The sequence below is a fragment of the Malus domestica genome, chromosome 01, assembly GCF_042453785.1.
Source record: "Malus domestica chromosome 01, GDT2T_hap1".
Classification (NCBI taxonomy): domain Eukaryota; kingdom Viridiplantae; phylum Streptophyta; class Magnoliopsida; order Rosales; family Rosaceae; genus Malus; species Malus domestica.
In genome coordinates, this window is record NC_091661.1 from 31,674,668 (window position 1) to 31,697,738 (window position 23,071).

At 37.6% G+C, this 23,071-nt stretch overlaps 4 protein-coding genes across 5 annotated transcripts; all 4 read left to right on the forward strand.

Annotated features, from left to right (window-relative positions):
* Positions 1-6,571: 6,571 nt before the first annotated feature.
* Positions 6,572-9,079, forward strand: LOC103444331 (uncharacterized). Of its 2 annotated transcripts, XM_008383270.4 has the most exons (3): positions 6,572-7,606; positions 8,444-8,544; positions 8,639-9,079. In XM_008383270.4, exons 1-3 carry the CDS (start codon positions 6,743-6,745, stop codon positions 8,781-8,783), a joined length of 1,110 nt encoding a protein of 369 aa, XP_008381492.2. In that variant the 5' UTR covers positions 6,572-6,742; the 3' UTR covers positions 8,784-9,079. The 2 variants fall into 2 exon arrangements, with proteins under 2 accessions (XP_008381492.2, XP_070683157.1); XM_070827056.1 differs by having other exon boundaries at positions 8,444-9,079.
* A 2,014-nt stretch (positions 9,080-11,093) lies between these two features.
* On the forward strand, positions 11,094-11,555 carry LOC103417916 (uncharacterized). Its single transcript, XM_029106882.1, has one exon. The coding sequence runs from the start codon at positions 11,094-11,096 to the stop codon at positions 11,553-11,555; it is 462 nt and encodes a 153-aa protein (XP_028962715.1).
* A 196-nt stretch (positions 11,556-11,751) lies between these two features.
* Positions 11,752-12,267, forward strand: LOC114826501 (F-box/kelch-repeat protein At3g06240-like). The gene has a single exon (XM_029106887.1). It carries the CDS (start codon positions 11,752-11,754, stop codon positions 12,265-12,267), a length of 516 nt encoding a protein of 171 aa, XP_028962720.1.
* A 3,142-nt stretch (positions 12,268-15,409) lies between these two features.
* On the forward strand, positions 15,410-19,339 carry LOC103444349 (two-component response regulator-like APRR5). The gene is made up of 8 exons (XM_029104827.2): positions 15,410-15,822; positions 16,543-16,704; positions 16,809-16,939; positions 17,034-17,174; positions 17,358-17,490; positions 17,581-17,923; positions 18,027-18,771; positions 18,892-19,339. The coding sequence occupies exons 1-8, from the start codon at positions 15,612-15,614 to the stop codon at positions 19,012-19,014; spliced, it is 1,989 nt and encodes a 662-aa protein (XP_028960660.1). The 5' UTR covers positions 15,410-15,611; the 3' UTR covers positions 19,015-19,339.
* Positions 19,340-23,071: the final 3,732 nt, after the last annotated feature.

The following is a 23,071-nucleotide window of genomic DNA, read 5'->3' on the forward strand; positions in this document are numbered from 1 at the left end:
AAACATACGAACTGATTATTGAATTACACGGCTACGAGTGAGTCTAAGATTAAGTAGGGCTTTGCTTCTTCTCTACCTTTCGAAAAGTGTGATTGTTATCCAAACTGTAGCTTTGTCATGGTGAGCGGGAATCCATCAATTCAAACTTCACGAAGAGGATTGATGACTTGGGCAATCCTGTGACAAGGATTGCTGACTTGGAAGACAGATTTATCAGGTTTATCAAGGGACACAAAGTCCATATGCATCACTTCCGTTTCCTGTTACAAATATTTACAAAAACTGGAAAGAAGAGGAAAGAGTTGGACCATGAGGAATCTGATCTTCTGTAAGTGACTTTACGGCCCATCTAAACACTCCTGGAACGTTGTCGCAAAATAGGCCCCGTCTCTGATGCCGTTCTAGATCGGATGCGATGAATATACAGCTTGCTCATCTCAATTTCAGGTGACAAATGCGTGTACTGCCTGCTCAGTTCAATGTCAGGTGCGAAATGTGTCCCCGCCTGTGCATGCGGAATGTGTCTTGCTACACAAGGAAAGGCAGATCACAATTTGAAAAAGTTAGTGTAATTCATGCTAATGCCTTCCAGCAGATGTAATGTAACATGCAAGGAAGTTATGTAATTTCAAGTACGTTCATTAATTATTAAGACCCGTCTTATACAATCGGATTTCGCTAAAAGATCAATATCGACATCCTTAGTACCTGCAATTTGTTGTACTGTATGGATGTTCAGCCGCCTTTTCTAACAACATATGGAGCCTATAACAATAAGTAGTAAGACAGCACAAACAACAAGCCCAATTCCAATCTTTGCTCTGGCAGTGAGGTGTTGCCCACACGCAGGTAGTCCCGATATACCGCATAATCCATGATTATCATTGAAACTGTATCAAAACCAAATATGGAGTTCAGGATGAGTATACATACACTTCTTTTTATGTTAACATATGCAAGGGCCCAAAATGCATGCAGATTAATAGTGTTTAATTCTTGCTTGAAGCTCGCTCCGTGCAAAAGCCTGGCTAGAGCAGATGGGACCTTTCCAGAGAGAGAATTGCGATTGACATTACTGCAACAAAACAACTTACATTAAGAGTCTTTTTCCTAAACATTTTGGTTTCATACAACTATAAGTTGCGTTATAATATTTCTTACAGTGTTTGCAATGAGGCCAATTGTCCAAGCGATTCAGGAATTGACCCATTCAAGGAATTGAACGACAAGTCCCTGCCAAGGAAGGAGCATTTTTTAAAATATGGAATTGATCTGTCGTAACCACAAACTTTGGGTACGCTGTCCAGGAAAAAAACATAAAATAAAACACTAACACTATCTGAAAGAGAATATGTGAGCTGCACTTACAGTACTTTTAAGCTTCTTAACTTTCCAAGTGAGAAGGAATGGACCCTTGCATGCTATTTCCGCTCAAATTTCTGTAAGTCCATAAGGTAAAAAGGGCTCAAGAACAAGCATAAATTTAGGACGCAAAACCCAAATGTCGAAAATATGCTGAAAGCCCAATAACGAGGGTTGAAAACCCTAAACCCATGGTCGAATACCATATGATCGTAGCGAAGGCTAAACTATGATTATGTGATCGTAGCTGAAGGCTAATTTATGACTATGTGATCGTAGCCAAAGGCTAAACTACTATTCTAGCCGACATGAAATCTTACATATTTGGTCGTATCATACCAACAACGTCATGAATTTTCACAAAAGAAATATTTTTTTTTTCTACAACTCCAGTGTTGTGAGTTCAGAGAAAAAAAAAAGAAGAGGGCATCTGTCTGTGGGTTCTTGAAAAAAATCGATATATGCTACTTACTCTTTTATTCATATATAACCATGTAACAAATATGTCAAAATTTATCCAAGTTGCAGGCTTTCAACCACCCCACCAGACAACCCTCCCAAGAGAGATTAGACTAGACATCTACTCTATTTTTGTTAATGAAATTCAAAAATACTTGCAGGCTCTCAACCACCCATTACTAAGTTTACCCGCACTGATTCAAGTATTCAAAGAGCGCCATCAACTACTACTGTTTAGTATCCTGCTTTATGAGAAGATTTTTGTGTCCCGTGCCATTCAATATTAATAACACGTTGTCACCTTGTTATTTACTTTTCACCTTGATTTTTATTGACAAACAGATCAAGAACTAAATAATTGACACGTCAACATAGTTGATAATATGATATGAAATGCTAATAATCTATAACACGTTGATATGCTTATTGACATTGGATGGTTGAACATGCCACATCAAGGCAATAAGGTACATTTTTTTTGAGGTTTTTGAACATTAGTTTTTGCAAAATATTAAAATTTAAAAATAAAAACATGATGCTAGATTATATATTCAATTTAATCCTTTGAAATGTACTTTTATCAAAATTTATATTCAATTTTTGTTATTTAATGTGTATTTTTATTTAATCTCTCCACATTAAATTTTAATTTTATTAATATGCACATATTTAGTTCTTTAATTATAAATGAACATAAATGAGAAAATATTAAAAGAAATTTGTGATACAAAATATATAAATATATGATTGTACTGTGCCAAAATATATATTATTGACTTTTTTGTATCGAAATATATGTACCGACATGATTGTACCGAAATATATTATAATGAACCTAAATCTATGTACCGAAATGTATTATATTGAATTAATGTACCTAAATATCAATACCAAAATGTATGTACCAAAATGTACATACCGAAATATATGTACCACAATGTACGTACCGAAATATAAGTACCAAAATGTACGTACCGAAATATACATACCAAAACGTATGTACCGATATGTACATACCAAAATATACGTACCGAAATGTATTATATTGAATTAATGTATCGAAATGTATGCAACAAAATGTACGTACCAAATTGTACATACCGAAATGTAGTATATTGAATTAATGTATCTAAAAGTCAATACTCAAATGAGAGGTATTAGGTTCGAATCTCGTGGATGACGAATTCGATACCAAATTAAGTTGTCCACTGTGTGGATTAGCCGAACCCCCTAGCCTTAGTGTAAAATATATCATTGTACTAAAAAAAAAAAACTCAAATGTATTTACCAAAATGTATGTACTGAAATGCATGTATATGTTTGTATCGATGAATTAATGTACCTATATGTTTATATCGATGGATATACCGAAATATTCAAATATATTAATGTACCTAAATGAACAACGTACAAAATTGTTATCGGACTATATATTATAAAAAAAATTAGTTGCCTAAATGTAGACATTAAAATATAAATATAACTAATAAATGAGATGGTTAAATGTACTAGAGACTAAAATTGGATTTTAATCTTACACAAGGTTATAGTCTAAAACTCATATTTTTTAAGAATTAAAATGAAGTTTTCTATTTTTTAAAAATGTCCCATCTATATATATAATATATATACACGAAAAATCTACTATGCTTCTGTTGGCATATATACCGAAATTTATAACATTGGATCCTCAACCAAGGATTCTAGGAATAAAAACCTCAGTATATAATATACTCGGAGCATACTGAAAAATGTCGTATACACAAAAGCCCTTGATAATCTTAAAATTCAGGCAGGACCAGGTGACCAAGAAGTGATATGGGTGTCTCTGGAGTATATCCCTCTCTGTCTAACCATATATCTTCAGTTATATGTTAGAATCTGCCCCCATTAGGACCTAACTCCGTCTCCTTTACAACTAAAACAGCAGTAAGATGTGGCAGATCACATCGTTGATGATACCATCGAATATGGGCCGGATGCAGGTGGGGTTGGATAGGTCGGATGTTATGGTTAGCATAATATGACCACAACTGAATATCAGTATAGTCTTCAGGATCTTTACACAGAGACGTGTACAACGTGTGAAGACCTCTCCATGCAATAACCACAATCAAACCCTATGATTTTAGTCATCATAGGTTGGACTGACTTCTCGAAACTCCAAAACTGCCCATTGTTGATCATCGTACAAAACCAAAGACATTAAATTAGTTAATGTCAAGAACAACTTCACTTCCGTCTCATATATCATTCTCTGGGTGAAATCATCCATTGTCCAATCCCTGACATCTCACAATCTATCAATACGACCTTGAGAATATAACCAGCCCCATCCGTTTGAAAGGTCCATTGTTGTTTGGGTTCTGTTTTATTGCACATCGAAAGTTACAAATAGGGTAGACCAGTTAGATTATTCGTTTTGTAGTATTGAAAAGTTTTGTTTTGAAATTTATTTTACAAACGAATTGTAATAGGCTGAGAAGATCGCCGCCTTGTGAAATCTGCTAATGTGTCGGTGGAATCACACTGGCCTAGCCTCTTTGCCAAGCTCGCAGAAAAGAGAAACCTTGAGGACCTTTTCTTGAATGCTTGCGTTATCGTTTGTTCAACTCCAGTAGCTGTGACTGCTTCGATCGGCTGGTGCACAGTGATTTAGAACAAATGAAAAAATGAACTGAAGAGGAAATGGACCATTATAAAACAAAAAGAAGCAGTGAGAATTTGCAGATTTGGCGTTTGAATTTCGATTTGGATCGGTGACACCTTTTCGGAAAGGGAATGAAGACACAAGTCAAACAAACTGCCTCGTTGCAACATATGATGGATTTTGGTCATCCATAATCGTTTCAGCCTCCAAAACAGTGTTTAAAGTTTTGTAATAAAAATCAAACCTTTATATTTCCGTCCGATTAATGTTTAATTAATGTTGTTTTAATTCCTAGATTTCTTCGAGTTGTTCTTAGCAGTTGTAATCTTTATTTAAGTCATATGGATGTATCAATTGTATTCATCCAATCACCAATCAGTTCAACCCCTTGCAATTTCTCTCAATTTTCTAGTAGATTCCGGACTTGTTCTTCAAGAGATGACGTTGGTAAACCTATTTGATTACTTTGTGCCGCGTCATGCAGGTGGTGCTACCAGCGCCGCTGCTCCTGCAGTCGAGGAGAAGGAGAGAATACCATCTCTGTTTATACTTTAATCTATGTTTATTGTTAATTATAGACACATGAGAGTTTTGATGATTGAGGACTTTCGAATTCAAGTTTTGATGATACTGTGATGCTTTGGCATTTGCTTTCCTCGGTAGACTTATAGGCCGATAGCGTTGTAGTTTGTATGTTATGCTCTATGAGTCTCCAAACTTCGACTTGCCTTGACAGTAAAGGATGATACTTGTTATCTATATTTTCCCTTTCTGTATTTGGAGAAAGGACTAAGGGAAGAGAGCGATGATGACATGGGATTCAGCTTGTTCGACTAGAGGTTTTCATATCCGTTGTGTTCTTTTTTCTCTTTAGGCAATTGATGAACAATTCTATTCCAAATTTTGTTTGAAACTGATAAAAATTTCAAAATGTTGTACGTTGATGTTGCTCTCACTTACCTATCAAAAGATTTTAGCTTGGCAATTAACTAGAAGATGTAATTGTGTTGTTCACGTGTTAGTTTTCTGATTTCATTACTTTTGCGGTTTTATTTGCTTGATGGCGATTTTTCTTACGACATTATATAATACACACGTATCTTTCTCTAGAAAATTAAGTATACTTGCAAGGTACTAGTATTACAAAAATATCAGGCAGGCGGAGGATTCCAACATAACGTTTAGCTAGCTACATCAACTTGCACTAATTCAGAATGTTGACAAACATTTGAGTCCAGAAATTTTGTCAAGTTAAAAAAAAAATTACCAACACTGCATCCTTGTTAAAACTTGTCAATCTATCGAAAAATCGAATGTACGATGTTCCTCCCGTAGAAGTACGTTCCAAAGCTGCCATTAATAATGCACATATAAGATCATATTATATTCATAGAATCGACCTTGTACGATCTCCCTTTTACATTCTTTTACGGTGATACTCGATAGCAAATAGAACAAAATTATGCAAATACGAAAATTAAGGATCTCTTGGATTTTGGCCCTGCATTCTTAGTTGTGTGAGATATGCATGGTTGATATCAACTAATTATGCATATTGCAGTTATATTCCCTTAATTGATGGGGTCTTCATAACCTTTATGAATTGAGTATATGATTTAGATGCATAGTGTTGCCATGGGAACATGAAAACTGCATTTGGGAGTGTGCATTAAGTGTATTTGATGCATCAACATTTCTTTTACTTAATCCAAAGGTTTGATCTTTTTGTATTCTCATGTAGGGTTGAGTTAAGAGAATTTCTTAAGTACGGATGATCAAATCACTTAATTGTCTGATTGTATACACAAAGCGCGTCATCCGTTCACTGATTTGGTCTTGCCTATTATTCAGTTTGAACTGATGATCTCTCGCGTTTAAAGATATGAATTTTTTTTAACTATTTTTTCAATATATTCATTTTTCATCTCTCTTATCAAGTAATTTGGAGTTTAAAATGACATTAGACAATAGTATATGCAATTAATTACCATGTCTTCAACAAATCCAACGAAGTGAGACCAAATCAAGTGACGATCCTACTTGAAATTGAAACCCTTGGCCTATGAAATAGTACTTACGAAGCCCCACGTGTTTCATGTTTGATAGTAAAAGTAAAAGCAACTTCACCTACCGCCACGGTCGTTTCAAGTTTCAAGCTTTCAGAATTCGAACCCAGAAAACCTTATTTCTCTCCATATCCGGCTGCAACTCCCGACAGTCAAAGCCCGTCGAGCTCCAGCCACCTGGCCTTTCAGATCCGTCCCCACAGCAATGCTCTGTTCCGTGCCAGCGACCAAGTCCGGGTCGAACTGGCTGAACCGGCTCCGGTCCAACAAGGGCTTCCCCACCTGCGAGAGTTCCGACCTCGACCACTTCCTTACCCGAAACCTAAGCTCTTCCTCGGAATTCCCGAATCCCAATGTTGTCTCACCATCCACAGATTCGACTCGCCCGGATTCGGACCGAGTCGATAATCGCTACGAAACATCGTTCCCCAACCGAGACGACCAGAGAGGGGCAATCATCGGGATGATGAGCAATGTTCTGTCGGAGCTATTTTTCATGGGCGGCGCCGACGAAAGCTCTAAAATTTCTGGGAAAAAGATTCCTAGAAAGCAAGCAAACCCCAGAGTCTGTGTCGCTTCCTCGACCAACTCCAATGGCGACGCCACTGCAAATGCAGCGGAAGAGAAGAGCTCCGGCTGCGAGCGGAATGTCGAAAATGCCGTCGACAAGTCGGCGTCCGATAACAGCAGCTTGGTGGGGAAGAAGAAGAAGAAGAAGAAGAAGAATGAAGTAGGAGGGAATGTGGGTGGTGGGGAATGTGAGGGGGAGGAGGAGGAGGAGGAGGAAGATAAGGGGGAGATGAAAGGGTATTCGAGAAGCGAAGTGACGGTGATCGATACGAGCTGCGGGGTTTGGAAGACGGATAAGTTGGTGTTTAGGAGGAAGAATGTGTGGAAAGTTAGGGAGAAGAAGGTCAAGGGGAGGAGCTCAGGGAGACATAAGAGGAAGGTGGTTGATGAGGAACATGTTGGTGATGACATTGACAAAAAGAAAGCTAAGGTTTCAGTTTCGGCTTTGGATGTTGAAGCTGGTGGGGATGAATGTATAGCTCTCAACTCCATTCATGAAGTAAGATACTAGGATTCTGGCTTGATTAATTTGTTAATTTTGTGATGGTTCCTAATTCCTATCTATAGCTTGTGATTGCATGTGTTTTTCTGTTTCGATTTAATGATTTAGTATCGTCATTGCTTTCTCTTCATCTGTAAATGCTTATACTGTGATTACATTCATAGAGTTGTATATATCTTCTAGTTAATCTTTCAGTCATGGTTGTTTCATATTCGTGGTTTAGGCATTTTTCTAGTAATTTGGTAAACTGAAATCGATAAGTTTAACATTGAATTGTGCCCGATTACTTCTCCGGCTTTTGTATTCTTTTGGTTACATTTAGAGCACTCCTTCCTTTTACCATTTGTGTTATTAGGAGTTCTAATCAGTTAATCTCATTGCGCTTTGTTATTATATTAATGACAATTATCAGTATGGAAGGTGAAAGGATAGCACTCTAACTGATGCATCTGTAACGGTGAATAATTTGTATATCTGCTTTAAGGCCATGTAAAGTAGAATGCTGCAAGTTCTTCGGAGAGCATGCATGGTCTCTGAATCTTTCTGTTTTCGCACCCTTTAAATGCTTTGGATGTAGCCGGCTCCACCTAAAGGTTTTCGATTCAACTGTTATGATGAATAATTGATTAGATTTTATGTTCCAATTCTGAATTTAGTATGCAGTTGTTGCTTAACATAAATAAGTACGAATCACGGCAGGACAGAAACTAATCTGTGTTTTTTTCTGATATGTTGCATACAATTTGATGCCATAATCGTAGATTCGTAGAGTTTCTGTTCATGTTATTATGAAACTAAGAAATGTAAGCTTGTTGCCCTTGCTTCATTGTTCAGGGACAGAAGCCGCAAAATGACATGCTAGATAATCTTAATGACAGAGGGGAAGAATTCGGCAAATACCTGCCGGATAATAAAACCAAAGATAGAAGAAAAGGGCAAGTGCACTTGAAACTACAATCTGATTTAACCATTCTGTGTTGCTGCCTGTATGCACCTACGTATTTATTCTTCTCGTTGAATGTCATGCAGGTTTCCTTTCAACCGAACAATGAGAACTTTGGAAAAGCGTGGCTCCTCTGTTATATGTATTAAAGGCATTCCTACAGATAGTAAAAAAGGAGGAAAGCTTCATAGGAAGTGTCTCAAGGACAGCCAAAAACAATACAAAGCTTGATTGACCAGAGACCGGAAAAAGAGTTTTGCACCAGAAAGAGCTAACTATCGGCAATGCAACAACGTAATATGATGGTACCAGCGGTCTTTCTTTAAGTGCAAAGATTCAGTTGAACATGTCATCTCCCTCTAGAAAGAGTGGTGGAGGTTCGGTCACGCACAGGGCTTCGAGATGGCGGTGCCGATGATCACGGTGCCTGAAACAAATATCATAGTAGAAGCTATTTTCCCCAGAAGGAGTTTATAGTTTTAAAAGTTTTGCAAACCTACTGATACGAAATGGGAAATGATTAAACACGCCTCTTTTCTCCTTCTACGCAGCTCAAGGCCTATATTTTTTTTTGCTCACAATTCTTCTTTAATTTAATCAATCAATTTAGATAATCATTGGGCCTATAATGTCATTGGTTTCTGGCTGTATTGAAATCCTATTGGGTTCAAAAGCCGCAAACGACTGTAAACAAAAGCTCAGTCTATCTAAACGTTGAGAAGAAATGATTTTTTGTAAGGAAAATTGATGAAAATAACTTAAAAACTTTGAATTTTAACGAAAACGATAAAATAAAAAGTAAAATGAATAATATCTTGATTGATTTTTTAATATAAAAATATAATTTTTCATTAAAATAAATATGGGTTAAAGGTTTTTTTTTTTTTTAATCAGGAAAATGGCCGCTGTGTACGCTTTGTTCGCTCATCCTTTTCCCGCTTCTTCTTCCTCCTCGGATTCTCTCTTTTCATTTTAACTAGCTCCTCCTCCTCCTCCGGCTACCGCTCATTTCTCACCGCTTTCACTTCCAACCTTCCGTGCCCTTCAATGCTGTCGCCGAAGTACGTAAGCAACTCTACAAGATTCTAATCGTTATAACTTGTGCCAGGGAGGAAGAAAGCCAAGTGCTTTTTAACAAGAATCCAGCTTTGGCTCGATACCTTTGGGTTCACTGCGTTCTCGGATTCATTCCTTCCGTTCTGTTTGAATCGACGGCCTCGTGCTTTCTCAGTTGATTATAAAATCCCCAAGTTTGTTAACTGCTGAGGAAATTGGTCCGTTTCTGCAACTTGTGCTCGACGATTTGGAAGGGAAGATTGAGCCGTCGCAGCTTAAGCGGCTTTTCGGGACAGTGGAAGCAAGATTCTTGGTGGGTTTTGGATCAGAAAGTCAGATGCTTCCTCACCGCGGCGTTCCCTTTTGACAAGATATTCGATGTTCTCAACAAGGTTAATCTGTACAAGGCATTGTCTCAAGTCAGTTGAAGAAATCGAGAGAACAATCGCATTCTTCCACCGCTTTGGCGGCATTGATTTGATAGTTAGGCGTCGTTCTCTTTAAAACATTACGCGGCTCTAAGAATTCCCTATATCTAGACCCTCCCTTGCACAAAGAAAGATCTGAAAACAATCGCCCTCTTGACTACTTATGTAAGATTCCGTCCAGAGAGTGATCCTTATATGTATATTCTCATCCTTCCTTAGCACGAGATTTTTTGGAAGCTCACTGATTTCGGGTTCCGTAGAAACTTCGAAGTTAAACGAGTTTGCGTGAGAGTATTCCCAGGATGGATGACTATTGGAAAGTTCTCGTGTGAGTTCCCAGAAACAAAATCATGAGGACGTGGTCGGGGCCTAAAATGGACAATATCGTACTACGGTTGAGTCGAGTCTGAGATGTGATAGGGGCCGGGCTGAGATGTGACAACTTAGAAAACTCAAGCCTTTGTAGCTAGCCCAATAACAAATGTGTATTCAATTGAGATTGTGATGATTTTATTAAATTTATAAATTTATGAATTTTGATAGAATTTATTTAATTAATTTCTAGAGATTCTATATAAAATTTTGAGTGAAATCCTTTGAATTTTCAAGAAATATATGAGATTTTAGAATGCTTAAAATACATTATGAAATATCTCTTATTTCCTCGAATTCCCTAACTTTTTATAATCCTTTAAAATTAATTTTTAATTGAATACACATGAAATATTATAAACTCTTATTAAAAATTCTGATTGAATACACCTAGACTTTCAGAAATTCACTTAAAAATTCTGTTGGAATACTCCTGAATTTGTAAAAAAAAAAAATTAAAATATCTCAACATCTCAATTGAATATCCTGCTATAAGATTACAATTTTAATAGAATAATATATGGTCTAAGAGATATAGTACTAAAAAATTTACACCATCACATTCCTAATATAATAGTACTGCATATATGCATATATATATATATATATATATATATATTATTAGTGTAACCTTAACGATCGATCAATAAGATTTGAAGTATTCAGCCATTCGTTTTCTACTACTATGGTGGATGATGGTGGAGAATTGTCGATCTTCTTCTCCAACTATGAAGATATAATCGTCGAGATACTTTCATGGCTACCGGTTATATCTCTCCTCCGATTCTGTTGTGTATGCAAGTTATGGCGTGCCTTAATCTCCACTTCCGATTTCATCGCCAAGCACCGAGGACGTACAAACCACAACGATAACAATAAGAATATCTTGATCATCTTTGAACGTCCCCATCACTTTCGTGATCCCCCATCTCGATTTCCCCAAATCGTTGACTACCTATCACTGAAGAAGAAGTACGTTGTCTCCAGCGTCTCCGCCTCCGCGTCTGCAGCAGCAATACGTAGAGACCTTGAAGATGAATTTCCAGATGATACTAGTCTCAACGATTCATCCGTTGTGGGTTCTTTCAATGGCCTCATCTGCCTACTACTTGAACCCCCACGTGATGACTGGTCTCACTCAGCATGAAAACAGAAGACTTCTCTTGTGAACCCTAGTACCAGAACAGCCCGTAAGCTACCAGACATCGATTGTTTTCCTTGGAGCCAAGTTTTTATGGATTCGGCTATGATTCCACCACTCAAGACTACAAGGTCCTTTTGGGCGGTTTTAATTCTCCCGAAGAAAGAATATTGGTTGCAATCTTTGCACTCAAAACGGGCTCATGGAAGCTTACATAAACATGCGAGGGTGCTTCTTAAATGGAGCTCTACATTGGACAGATATGAACTCTACAAATACTGGAACAACAATCAGGTCCTTTGATTTCGCACAAGAGAAATTTCGTTTCTTTTCCCTTATTAAGCATAAAGGATGTTCCATGGGGACGGGAGTGGGAACTACTGGAGATCGTCTCTTCTTTCACACTTCCTGCATTGATCATTTAAATCATCCTGCCGGCTTTACCATATGGGTGATGATGGAATATGGGGTCGATCAATCTTGGACTATTTTGGCGAAAATTCGTCTGGAGATTTTCCCTCCATATGTGATCCGGTTGAAGCCTATATCCATTATGGAAGAAGATGATGAAGTTTTGATGGAATCGAGTAAAGGTGACTTGATCTTATATATACCGGAACAAGACATTTGCAGGATTGTACTCAACACTCCTGCTAGGAACGCACAAGTGGTTTTGTACGTGGAAACTTTGGTTTTACCGGTGATTGGCAGCGGTTAGCTCATGCATTTGATTTGAAGCATACCAACTGGTATTATGAGCCTTTCCTTTGCTTTGCTCTTTCTATTAATGTAACAATATAACGTAATTGTCATACATATTAAGATACTGGCTATTATCTATTGCTATTTACTCCTTTCATGATCATGTACATTTGTGTGCGGTGTGTATACTTAGCCCGATCGATGCAAATCCAAGCTGCATTTTTGCATACATAAGAGAATGAGATCTGTTAGTGTAGGGAAAAACAAAGATTGACAACATCAATGAATTTGTACTGAAACTTGCAGCATGTTTACCTTCATCAGATTGTTTACATATAGTTCTGGAAGAGAATGAATGAGTCTGAAAATTTATACATTAACTGCACTCCTGTGGAAGTTTCTGTAGTACAAGTGGTTAGATCCAACAAGACACGAAACCTTCAAAATTAATCCCGACCGACTGGTGCTGTTACTCTAGAAGTATACAAGCATTTCCATCTTTACGACGTACAATAAGCATTTTGGTATGAAGGTTAGAAGGGTTTCTCATATGCTCAGAAGGGGTTCTCAAATGCTTGCTTGTGGAAGCTTGATATCTCTGAAGCACATGATGACAATAATAAGTGGAGCCACATGTAACAACAACTTACCTGCAATCTGAATGTACATTCTCGTTTTCCACTCTTCACGAGTGAGAAAGGAACAAGATAATTAGTCTTCGTGACATACAAGTTTTTATCCACATATATGTTTAATACAAATGAAAGAGTTTTTGTTGTGTTAGTGCTGATAGCTTGAGTAGACCAATGAGGACGTTGAATACAGAAGCCTAATGGAATGTTCAGTAGCACCTTCACCTTATAAGTTAGTTTGTAGGAATAATATCTCCCCATGATATCCAACTTATATTGCTAGCACGTAACCACGGACTTGATGGAATTATGTCTATGATAACATGATAAGGAAGCTATAAAAGGGGGCTGACCCTAAGCCAATAAGGTTTTTCGTTTTGCAAAAATTGGGGAAGAGCGCCTATTGTACCTAGTCTTACTCTTCCTTTGCAAATAGACTGTTTTCACACTTAGAACCTATGACTTTTCAATTACAAAAGAGTAACATTTCGTTGCACCAAAGCTCGGCCCACGTAAGAGGGTCATATATAAATAATGGGTTTGCTAGAAAATCATGAGGTATAGTGAAGGCATAAGTGATTGGTTAGACACAATCCACTCCAATAATTTAAGATTGCGACATCAGAGCATATGCGATTATTTTATGATTCTAATTAGTCCATCATTTACAAATACCGCACTCAAATCCAACCAGAGTTTGATAATATTTTGTGCAAATGACGACTCGTTCCACCAAAATAAAAAACTAGGTTTACATCAAAAGTGAAAACGATAATCACACAAATGTTTTTGAGAATGTGAGGACTCAATCAGTGGATGCCATCTAGGGATTTGGATCCTCTCCTGAGCTAATGGAGAGGATCCTCCTGACCAGCTATTGTGGGCCGTTGAATTTTTATTCAACAATTATAACTATTATAACTTTAAAGGGACCTCCCTATTTGTAGCCATTGAATAAAAATCCAACGATCCACGATAACTGGTCAAAATGATCCTCTCCTTTAGCTCAGGAGAGGATCCAAATCCGCCATCTAGCATGGCCCTATATAAAGAGTCAACTTTCTTTAATCCTTATCCATTAAACAAACAATATTAGTCGCTATAATGAAGAATTAAGAGCCACTAATGCGGATCATTAGCTGCATGTCTAGATACCTTTGTGTGCTGTCTTGTTATCTTGAAATTTTGAATGTAGTAACTGAAGAATTAGGGTTTTTTTTTGTTCTTTCTAATTCCCAATATCCCAAGATTAATTTTTTTTTTTAGTGTAGATTAGTGTAAAATATCGTGTGTGTAAACAAATTTTTTTTAAGTGTAATGACTAAACCTCCATGTGATATTGCTAACCTAGTGATGTTATATTAAGTGAACTTGTTTTATCTTCTTAGGACACAGTTGTACCATATGGACAAAAAGTATCATAATGTGTTGGCTTAAGAACTTTTTGACACCCTTCTTTCCAATTCTAGTTTCAGAGACAAATTCTATCTGTAGAATCTTAACCATGACTTTAAGTCTATAAAAGTTTAGTTTCACCACTTAACCAGCAAAAATTTCTCTAAAGTCTCCTAATGGAGGGATCAATATATGTTGGATTAAGATAACCGAAGTTATTTACATTGTTCAAAAAGGCCTTGCCCAGGGATGCGCCTCGTTTAAAAAATATAAAAGGGCATCTAGATCCGCCTATGCTCTCGCTTAGACCCACCAAAGCGTCCATCTAGCTCGCCTAGAGAGGCATCATTGATAACTTACTTTTGGCACTTTATGTTTTCAATAAATTGTAAAAAACTTGTTGAATATCAAAATGAATACTCATTATATGTTTGTTTCCTATGTGTTTAAAATATTCTAATACTTTATAATTTATATATCATTATATTTTGTAATTTATGATTCCTGATACAATTATATAGTTTTTTTTTTACGTATATATTATATAATATATTTAATTAAAATTCAAAAAATATCCCCTAAGCCTCATCTTAATCCTCTAGAAGGCAAGTTTTTATCTGCCTCGACTAGCGGCTAGCGACTTTTTGACATTGGCAGAAGACTGTTCAACGAGTGAAGCCAACCCAATCAGAAGCCAACAACCACACGTTTGCCTATCCCCAATCGGAAAGCGAGTACACCCATTGAGAGTACACAGAAAAACGCAATTGAAAAGTAAGATGCCCCCATTGGTCCAAGCCCCACTCCCAAGGCCACAAATCAGACTCCCTCCACTAGCACTCCACGTGGCTCGATCCTATCCATGAGATCCATCGCCGCCCCAAGGCACTCAAAAATATCTACCACGCCGGGCCCACCCCGCCAGCTGTCCTCACCCAAAAAATCTCCCGGGAAAAAAAGAGATTTCTTTTAATTTGGACCACCAGATGCCGAAGCCAATGACGCCACGCCTTTCGATCGATATATGGCCACTTGTCGTAGATTGGTTCGATGATGTGGCAGACCGGCCCCACCGCAACAGGGTTGTAGATATTTTCCTCCCCACTGGTAGGCTGAGATATTTTTCACCGTTAGATTGATTGGGAATCGGCATCTTCGCCGTCCGATTGATTTGGGACCGGAAGTTTCAGATATTTTTACGGACAAAAAGGTCTGAACCTTGAGAAAAAAAGCATGAGAAGACATTGAGGCAATTTCCCAAACTCTCCAGCATCACTGAAACATTGCGTAGCTCTGTTTCCTCCGGTGGGTGCAAATAGAAATTTAGAGAGAAATGGGCGAGGTGGGTATCAATAGGGAGGACGTGGAAGCGAAGCTGAGAGTAGAGGCGGAGAAGAAGGACGGCGGCGAGTGCGACTCTTCCGTCGGGACGATGCGGTGGGAGAAGCTGCTGCCGACGATGAACATGCGGGTGTTGCTGGTGGAAGCTGATGACTCCACCAGGCATATTATAGCTGCGCTTCTCAGGAAATGTAGCTACAGAGGTTAGTGGGGTTTGCTTTAATTTGCTTAAAGTTTTCGTTTTGATGGAATATATAGCGGATTCTGCTGAATGATGATCTGGTATTTTGCTTAATTTGATTAAAGTTTCGGTTTTGATGGATTTTGTGGCGGATCTTGATGAATGATGAACTGGGTTTTTGTTTATTTGGCGATTTTTGGGTGTGGATTTTTAGGTGTTTGAATTTTTATGATCCCGTTAGTTGGATTCTTTGCTGCTTTTCTCGTTTTAATATATTACCTTGTTGGATAAGAAAAAAAAAAAGGAAAGATTTTGGATGAGGAATTGAAGATTATTGTTGAATTATCATGAGGTTGAAGCTTTTATGTTGGGCTTATGTTAATGGAAAGAAACATAGGCCAGTTACAGAAATGGATGTAGAGTCTGTAAGGTCAACTCAACTATATATTGTGTGTTCTTTAGATCTTATAAGTTTGCATTCATACCAAATTGTTAAGCAATTAAAAGACTGTAAATTTTATAATTTAACGATATCGATGAAGGCGTTTAGCTCTAGTTACATAAACAGAACGATTTCTCTTTTTACTGTTACTTGTTCTGAGTTCAATGAACAAAGGAATTAATGGTTAAAGTCACTCGCTTTGGCCTTCATTCGTTATTGACGAAAAGGATTATATATTCTGCTTAAGCATGAATGTTTTGAGACTGTTCTTATGAAGGCTCCTGTTTTTTGTTTGAGCAGTTGCTGCTGTAGCTGATGGCTTAAACGCTTGGGAGATACTGAAGGCAAGGCCTCATAACATAGACCTGATACTGACAGAGGTCGATCTGCCATCGATATCTGGATTTGCTTTGCTTACGCTAATCATGGAGCACGAGATCTGCAAAAATATTCCTGTTATAAGTACGATACGAAGAACAAATAAATGTGGATTTTGATTAATAACTGATTTGATTTTTCATAATGGTGGTGCTTAACAAATTTGCTCTTCTTTTGTGATCGTGCAGTGATGTCCTCTCAGGATTCAATTAGCACCGTTTACAAATGCATGACGAGAGGCGTTTCTGACTATCTAGTCAAGCCTATTAGGAAGAATGAGCTGACAAATCTATGGCAGCATGTTTGGAGAAGACAATCTGTATGCCTGCACAACTTTCTGTTCTGTTCTTTGGTTTAGCTTGTAAATTTTGTCGTATGGTTTCTGATTAAACCTAAATTTTATTATCTGTCAGTTAGCCCGGAATGGCCCCCTCAATGAGAGTGTTGGACAACAAAAGATCAAAGCCACTTGTGAAAACGATGGTGCAAGCAATCATTCAAGTGGCTATATGGCACGTGTTAACGAAAACATGGGAAAAGGGACTGATTCTCAGGTTCTTGTTTTATAATTTCTAAATGGCACAGAAAAACACTCTTATTTGAATTCTAACAGTGTAGATTGTTTATGACTACCCTATCATAATGCTTCAAATGCTTGATGATAGGAACTTCCTTTCAATTTAGGTTGGTTACATGAATTTTTCAGTAGACTGACTGTACGATTTATTCTCTTGCAGAGCTCTTGTACAAAGCCAGACTTCGAAACTGAGAATGCCCCTGTAGATATGCAAATTCGGGGAAAAACGAAGAAAGATGAAGCACACGCCACTTTTGGAGAGAAATTTCTTACGCATGGAAATGCAGCTAGAGGTATAACATCTATGCCTTTCCGATTTAATAGCTTCGTCTGTTCAGTTATGTAGGAAGGCCTGCTAATATTTTATGATTGTATCCAATTAGGAACAACTAAGACTGCCGATGAAATCACTGACACAGCAGTTTCACCAGGCAAGGGTGCCAAGGCAGAAAGTCAGAGGAGGGATGATAATATGACTAGTGAAGCTTGTGACAATAACGATCTACTTGTCAACTCTTGTAGAGATATTACTGACTTCATTGGAGCATTCAGTAAATATCCAAGTAGCAACCAGAGAAATTCTTTTTCAAGTAATGCACCTAGCATGTTTGATTCTGCTCCACAATTGGATCTGTCCTTGAGAAGACCCGACTCCAGTGGCTTTGAGAATCGAGTTACTGAGAAAAGGCACACCCTTGGCCACTCTGATGCTTCCGCCTTTTCAAGGTGAGTTTCCATTTTCTACACTTGGAATTTTGTGACTTGTGCACATCAGTTTTGCTCTTCGACGGGACTTATTTTCTATATCAATTAACGATCTGTCTTGCAGATACATCAACAAGCCAATGCAGCCCCAGAAAACTTCACTGTGTGATCAGCAAAAGGCATACGAAACTACGTGCGAGAAGCAAACATCTAATACCAATGCTGATTGTGATACTCCTGCTACAACTTTTAGTACTCCCAGGAGTATTATTACTCTAGCTACTGGTCAATCTAACCAATCCGAAGTTGGAATGGCATGCCCTGAGCAGAGACTATTTCCTCTTCCAGTTCCCGTGAAAGGCATAAGGGTTAACAATCTAAGCAATGGGTATGGTACGGTACTGCCTCCAATGTTTTGTGCACAATCAAGTCCATCACCAATTGCTAGTTCAGCTGCCCAGCAGGAACCCTCATTCCTGATGAATACATTTTACCCCGCAAATCTTCAAACAGATAAATCTGAGAAAGTATACGGCACACTTTATCAAAATGCCAAAGTTACAATGGACCAAGCTCAGAATCAGGATCAGAGATTCAATGAGGATCGAGGGCATATGTCCTCAGCAACCGATCAAAGTGCAAGTAGCAGTTTCTGTAATGGCAATACAGGTCATCTCAGTAGCATGGGGTATGGAAGTGCTTGTGGAAGCAACAATGTTGATCAGGTGGCTATGTTCAGGGCTGCTCCAGAGCACAAGAATGAAGACAGTTTCTTTAATCAAAACGGAAATTCTCATCGATCCATCCAAAGAGAAGCAGCTCTAAACAAGTTCCGCTTGAAGCGCAAAGATAGATGCTACGACAAGAAGGTACATCACTATCTTTGTCAACCTTTCTATCATTGTTCTCATTTTTACTACTATTTCTGCCTCTCCTACCCTAGTCCCCAAAGAAACTCGCATTTTAACATGAGATGTTTCATTTTTCAGGTTCGCTACGAGAGCAGAAAGAAACTCGCAGAGCAGCGTCCCAGAATAAAAGGGCAGTTTGTTCGTCAAGCAAGTAATGATCCTTCACCTGCAGAAACTGATGGCAATACATATGAGGGTTAACTACTTATAGAGTTTCTTGTACTTCAAGTTAAGATGGCGGATGGGTAAGAGTATATAGCTTTGTTATACCGTTTTTCAGTTTTTGATGCCAAGAAACACAGGTGAGGAGAATAGTACAGGCCTGAAGAAGCTTCTGACATCACTTCTGCATTCATCTTTCACGTATATATGTATCAACTCGTTTTACCAATGTATCCTCTGTAAAATGGGGTTGTATATTTTTCTTCCTAGGGATGTTTTAGTCATTGTATTTTTGTTTGTTATCACATAGGTTTGTTCATTCAAGATTTCAAATCTCAGTGGGTATACAAACTTCATTTGATCACTGCTTGTGTTATTATCACCAACAAAATATTTTGAATGAACCCCATTAGGTATTATTAGGTATAAGTTGTATATTAACGACGTTTTACTACCCCTTTGTTAACATCAAGTGCCCCACCATGAGGATGCGGAGAATCCACGTCGGAAAGTTTAAAAGCTTTGCAAGTTGTTATAAGGAGTTGAGCTACTCACCTATTATTGATTAGTTTTTTAGTCAAACTTCCAACATTTTCATAAGATCAAAGCAGGTTTACGTATGTATCAGCTTTCAAGCTGTTATAAGAGTTGAGTTATTTACCTATTACTGATTAGTTTTTTGGTTGAACTTTTAACTTATTTCACAACATCAAACATGTTCACCCATGTGTTAGGCTTGAAATATTGCCACACTCGTGAATTACGTCATGTTGGCTACTTTCTATACCTGCTCATTCCGTAAACAAATAAGCATTAGTTGTTTTTGTACATTTAAATTCTGATTGTGGTGAGCAAAAACTGAGTGCTCCAGTCCACTCTGCAGCTTGAATTCATAAACATCATTTTCTACCACCAAAACAGCCTATGGACATAGATAGATACGTCGTCGTCTTGGATACAGCCGACGATTACGTGCATGCTGTCCAAAAACAAAAAGGCTTGTCAAAGTCGACAGCGTCCACAAATTGATGATTGCCTTCTCTCTTTCCCCACTAATTGTGGTAGGTAATTTCCCAACTTGTAAACAAGTCTTAGTTTATAGGCAACTCAACTCAAAGGCACGTAACATCTTTTTCTAGTACGAAAATATGGCTTTGTCAATAATTCATACCATCACTAAGTAATGCATGCCGTGCTTAAGTTGTGATGTGCATTAGGTCATCTCCAACCGATTCGGTCAAAGGGTCATAGAGCTAAAAATAGCTTGGAATGATATGAAAACCATCTCTAACCGAGGGCTAGGTCAAATGACTTGTGGGCCCCACCGGCCCAAACCCCCAAATCAGGCGAGTTGGCTGGCCATTTCCGGCCAGCTAGCCTTCCAGCCTAGCCCTCCAGCGCTAGAATGTCAAACTTGACATTTTGCCAACCCTCTAGCTCCACAATGTCAAGCTTAACATTTTACCAGCCCTCTAGCTCAGCCCATTTGAATGCCAATGGCTACCTGGCGTCAGCATGACGCCAGCTAACAACGGCTAGCTAACGTCATGTTGTTGTTAAGTTGCCGTTGGAATTTGATTTTTTTTTTTTGGACGAATTTAAAAAAAAATTTCTGAAGATAAGAAGTGTCACATAGATAAGAATCCTATCTAAAATTTGCACAACCAATTACATCTGGACACGTGGCACTTGAAATCATATCCGAAAAATTATTAAGATTACATAAAGATAAGAAATCTGGAGAGTTACTTACTTTAGCAACATGTGTCACTCGAAATCTTATTCGAAAAATTATTGAGATTATATAAAGATAAGAAATCTAGAGAGTTACTCATGTTAGCGACACGTATTACTCGAAATCCTACCCAAAAAATTATTGAGATTATATAAAGATAAGAAATCTAGAGGCTTATTCATTTGGCGACAATTAACATTCAAAATACGTTCAAGAATCTTATTTTAATATGATAGTTTAATTTAATTAAACATATTAATTTAATTAAAATAATAAATCATGTTTGGCCCATGGCTCTTTGACCCCCTCGGTTGGAGGTGATTTTTTGTCAAACGGCTATGTTTGACCTATGACTTTTTGGCCCCCTCGGTTGGAGATGATATGAAATATGGTTTAACATTGTTCATTAAAATATAATTTCTTGTACAACTATAAGGCTAATAGGAAGCCTTTGGCCCTCATTCGATTAAAATGACCTTAGTTGAAATAATGCATGGAATATATTTGCAGATGTTGGGATAGAAAGATATAGATGCATATGAACAACACATGATCTTCGCCACCACCAATTTGCAGGTATATCATATGGTTATCTTCCCAATGCAATCATTCTAGGCCCAACTAAACCAGCGAAAAAAACGATATGTCATTGCGACAGTATCTCAAGTCAATTCATATTATCATGTGTTTAATTTTTCTATGTATACAGTGACATCTCAGGTATAAGTAAACTTTAGGAAAAGTAGGGTCTTTCATTTTCTCTCACAACAACCACCCCCCTCCTCCCACACTGTGCTTGTATCGACGTGGCAACTTCTTAATTAGTGACTTGTCCTGCATGTCTAACCATGTGACGCACCTACCGAAGTCTCTCTTCGTCCTCCAGTTCATCGATGACTCAACACACTCTATTAGCCCGGATTGGCTGAATATGGTGGTGGTGGAACCAGAGGGCTACCATCATATGCCCCCAGAAGAACATGTTTATCTCTAAACAATCAGTGAAATGAAAAAAAAGCTAAATCTTTTTTTTTTTCCTTTGTCCCTATTATAATCAAAGTCATAAGGGATCTTTCTTTTTTGCGGACCCAGATGGAAGAAATAAGCAAAACTTAAGAGGAAAAATGACTAGTCAGATGAGTAGATGAGAAATCACTCAAGTGAGAAGTTACAAAAAAGCAAAAAACAAAGTACCTCCCAGCTTTCAAACAATTGAGCAGCAACTGTATAATATTCTCTTCAAGATTCTTAACAAGAGGGTCCCTCCTAATAATGAACCAAATCATAATACAGAACAAAGTAAGCTTTAGTTTAGGTTGAGTTTCACTTCGATATCGTAGACATATGTATAGTCAAGTTTACCAGAATAACGTGTCACCTTCTTAACGCTAAAGTTTAAATCATCCCTCAATAATTTAAATATGATTAGAATATCTCTCAAATAAATATATATATATGCTGATGCTCATCAACTAACAGTCTTATAGCATTTTCTTAACTAAAAAACAAAACCTGCATAAAAAGACACAATAAACCCAAGAACATGAATGATTGGGGTGAGGTCTCCCAGTGGCTTCCAAAAAGCCTGTTTACAGATTCTCCATGTCTTCTCTCCTTACGAACTCTTTCTAATGAATAAATTTGAAAACTCCCTCTCTGATTGTGTTTAGACTTTAGACCCTAGTTAAGCAAGATTTTCGCCGTCAATTAATCATATCTTAATCCGTAATCTCAAAGTTTTAATGATTAATCTTCCATTTACTAGAACAAGGGAGGACAAAGCTAAGAGAAGAAGAAGGGGAGGGGGGGGCTGCCACTAGGCTATATTGCACCATTTTCTTCTCACTCCCATTCAATCAATAAGACAGGCTATATCTTACTGCTCTTTTAAAAGCCTTCACTGTCCACTCAATTATTCCAAAAGTGCTTCCCAATATCTGATTCTGGCTAAGATTGATCGACAGAGATATCCCCAGTATCATCTGTCTGCTTTTGAATTTTGATCATCATGGTACCCTATATTTATTTTACATTATATTTCTTGCTAAAGCATAAAAAGGTATAAGAAGCGTCCATAATTTCAACTTTTGAAACTTTGTTGCATGGCACACATGTACAATCATGAATCATCATGCATATCTTGAGACCTACTCAATCATGTATATTCCCACATATATGTATTTCTTTCTTCTTCTTTTTTAACAAGAAGGCGACATCCGTGTAAGTCAATTGACTAAATCCTCATTTACAAATCAATGTTACATGCATGGATATTGACAATAATATGAACAACCTAGAATATTCATGAATTAATCAAGACAGATGATGGATGGTCTATTGGTTTGATTACTCTAATTTCCA

Bases quoted from the DNA above. Each gene is read 5' to 3' on its own strand.
- LOC103444331 (XM_070827056.1), top strand. From the start codon at position 6,743: ATGCTCTGTTCCGTGCCAGCGACCAAGTCCGGGTCGAACTGGCTGAAC. The intron at 7,607-8,443 runs GTAAGATACTAG...TTCATTGTTCAG, and splicing joins CTCTCAACTCCATTCATGAA to GGACAGAAGCCGCAAAATGA.
- LOC103417916 (XM_029106882.1), top strand. From the start codon at position 11,094: ATGGTGGATGATGGTGGAGAATTGTCGATCTTCTTCTCCAACTATGAA.
- LOC114826501 (XM_029106887.1), top strand. From the start codon at position 11,752: ATGGAAGCTTACATAAACATGCGAGGGTGCTTCTTAAATGGAGCTCTA.
- LOC103444349 (XM_029104827.2), top strand. From the start codon at position 15,612: ATGGGCGAGGTGGGTATCAATAGGGAGGACGTGGAAGCGAAGCTGAGA. The intron at 16,705-16,808 runs GTACGATACGAA...GTGATCGTGCAG, and splicing joins CAAAAATATTCCTGTTATAA to TGATGTCCTCTCAGGATTCA. The intron at 17,491-17,580 runs GTATAACATCTA...GTATCCAATTAG, and splicing joins GCATGGAAATGCAGCTAGAG to GAACAACTAAGACTGCCGAT.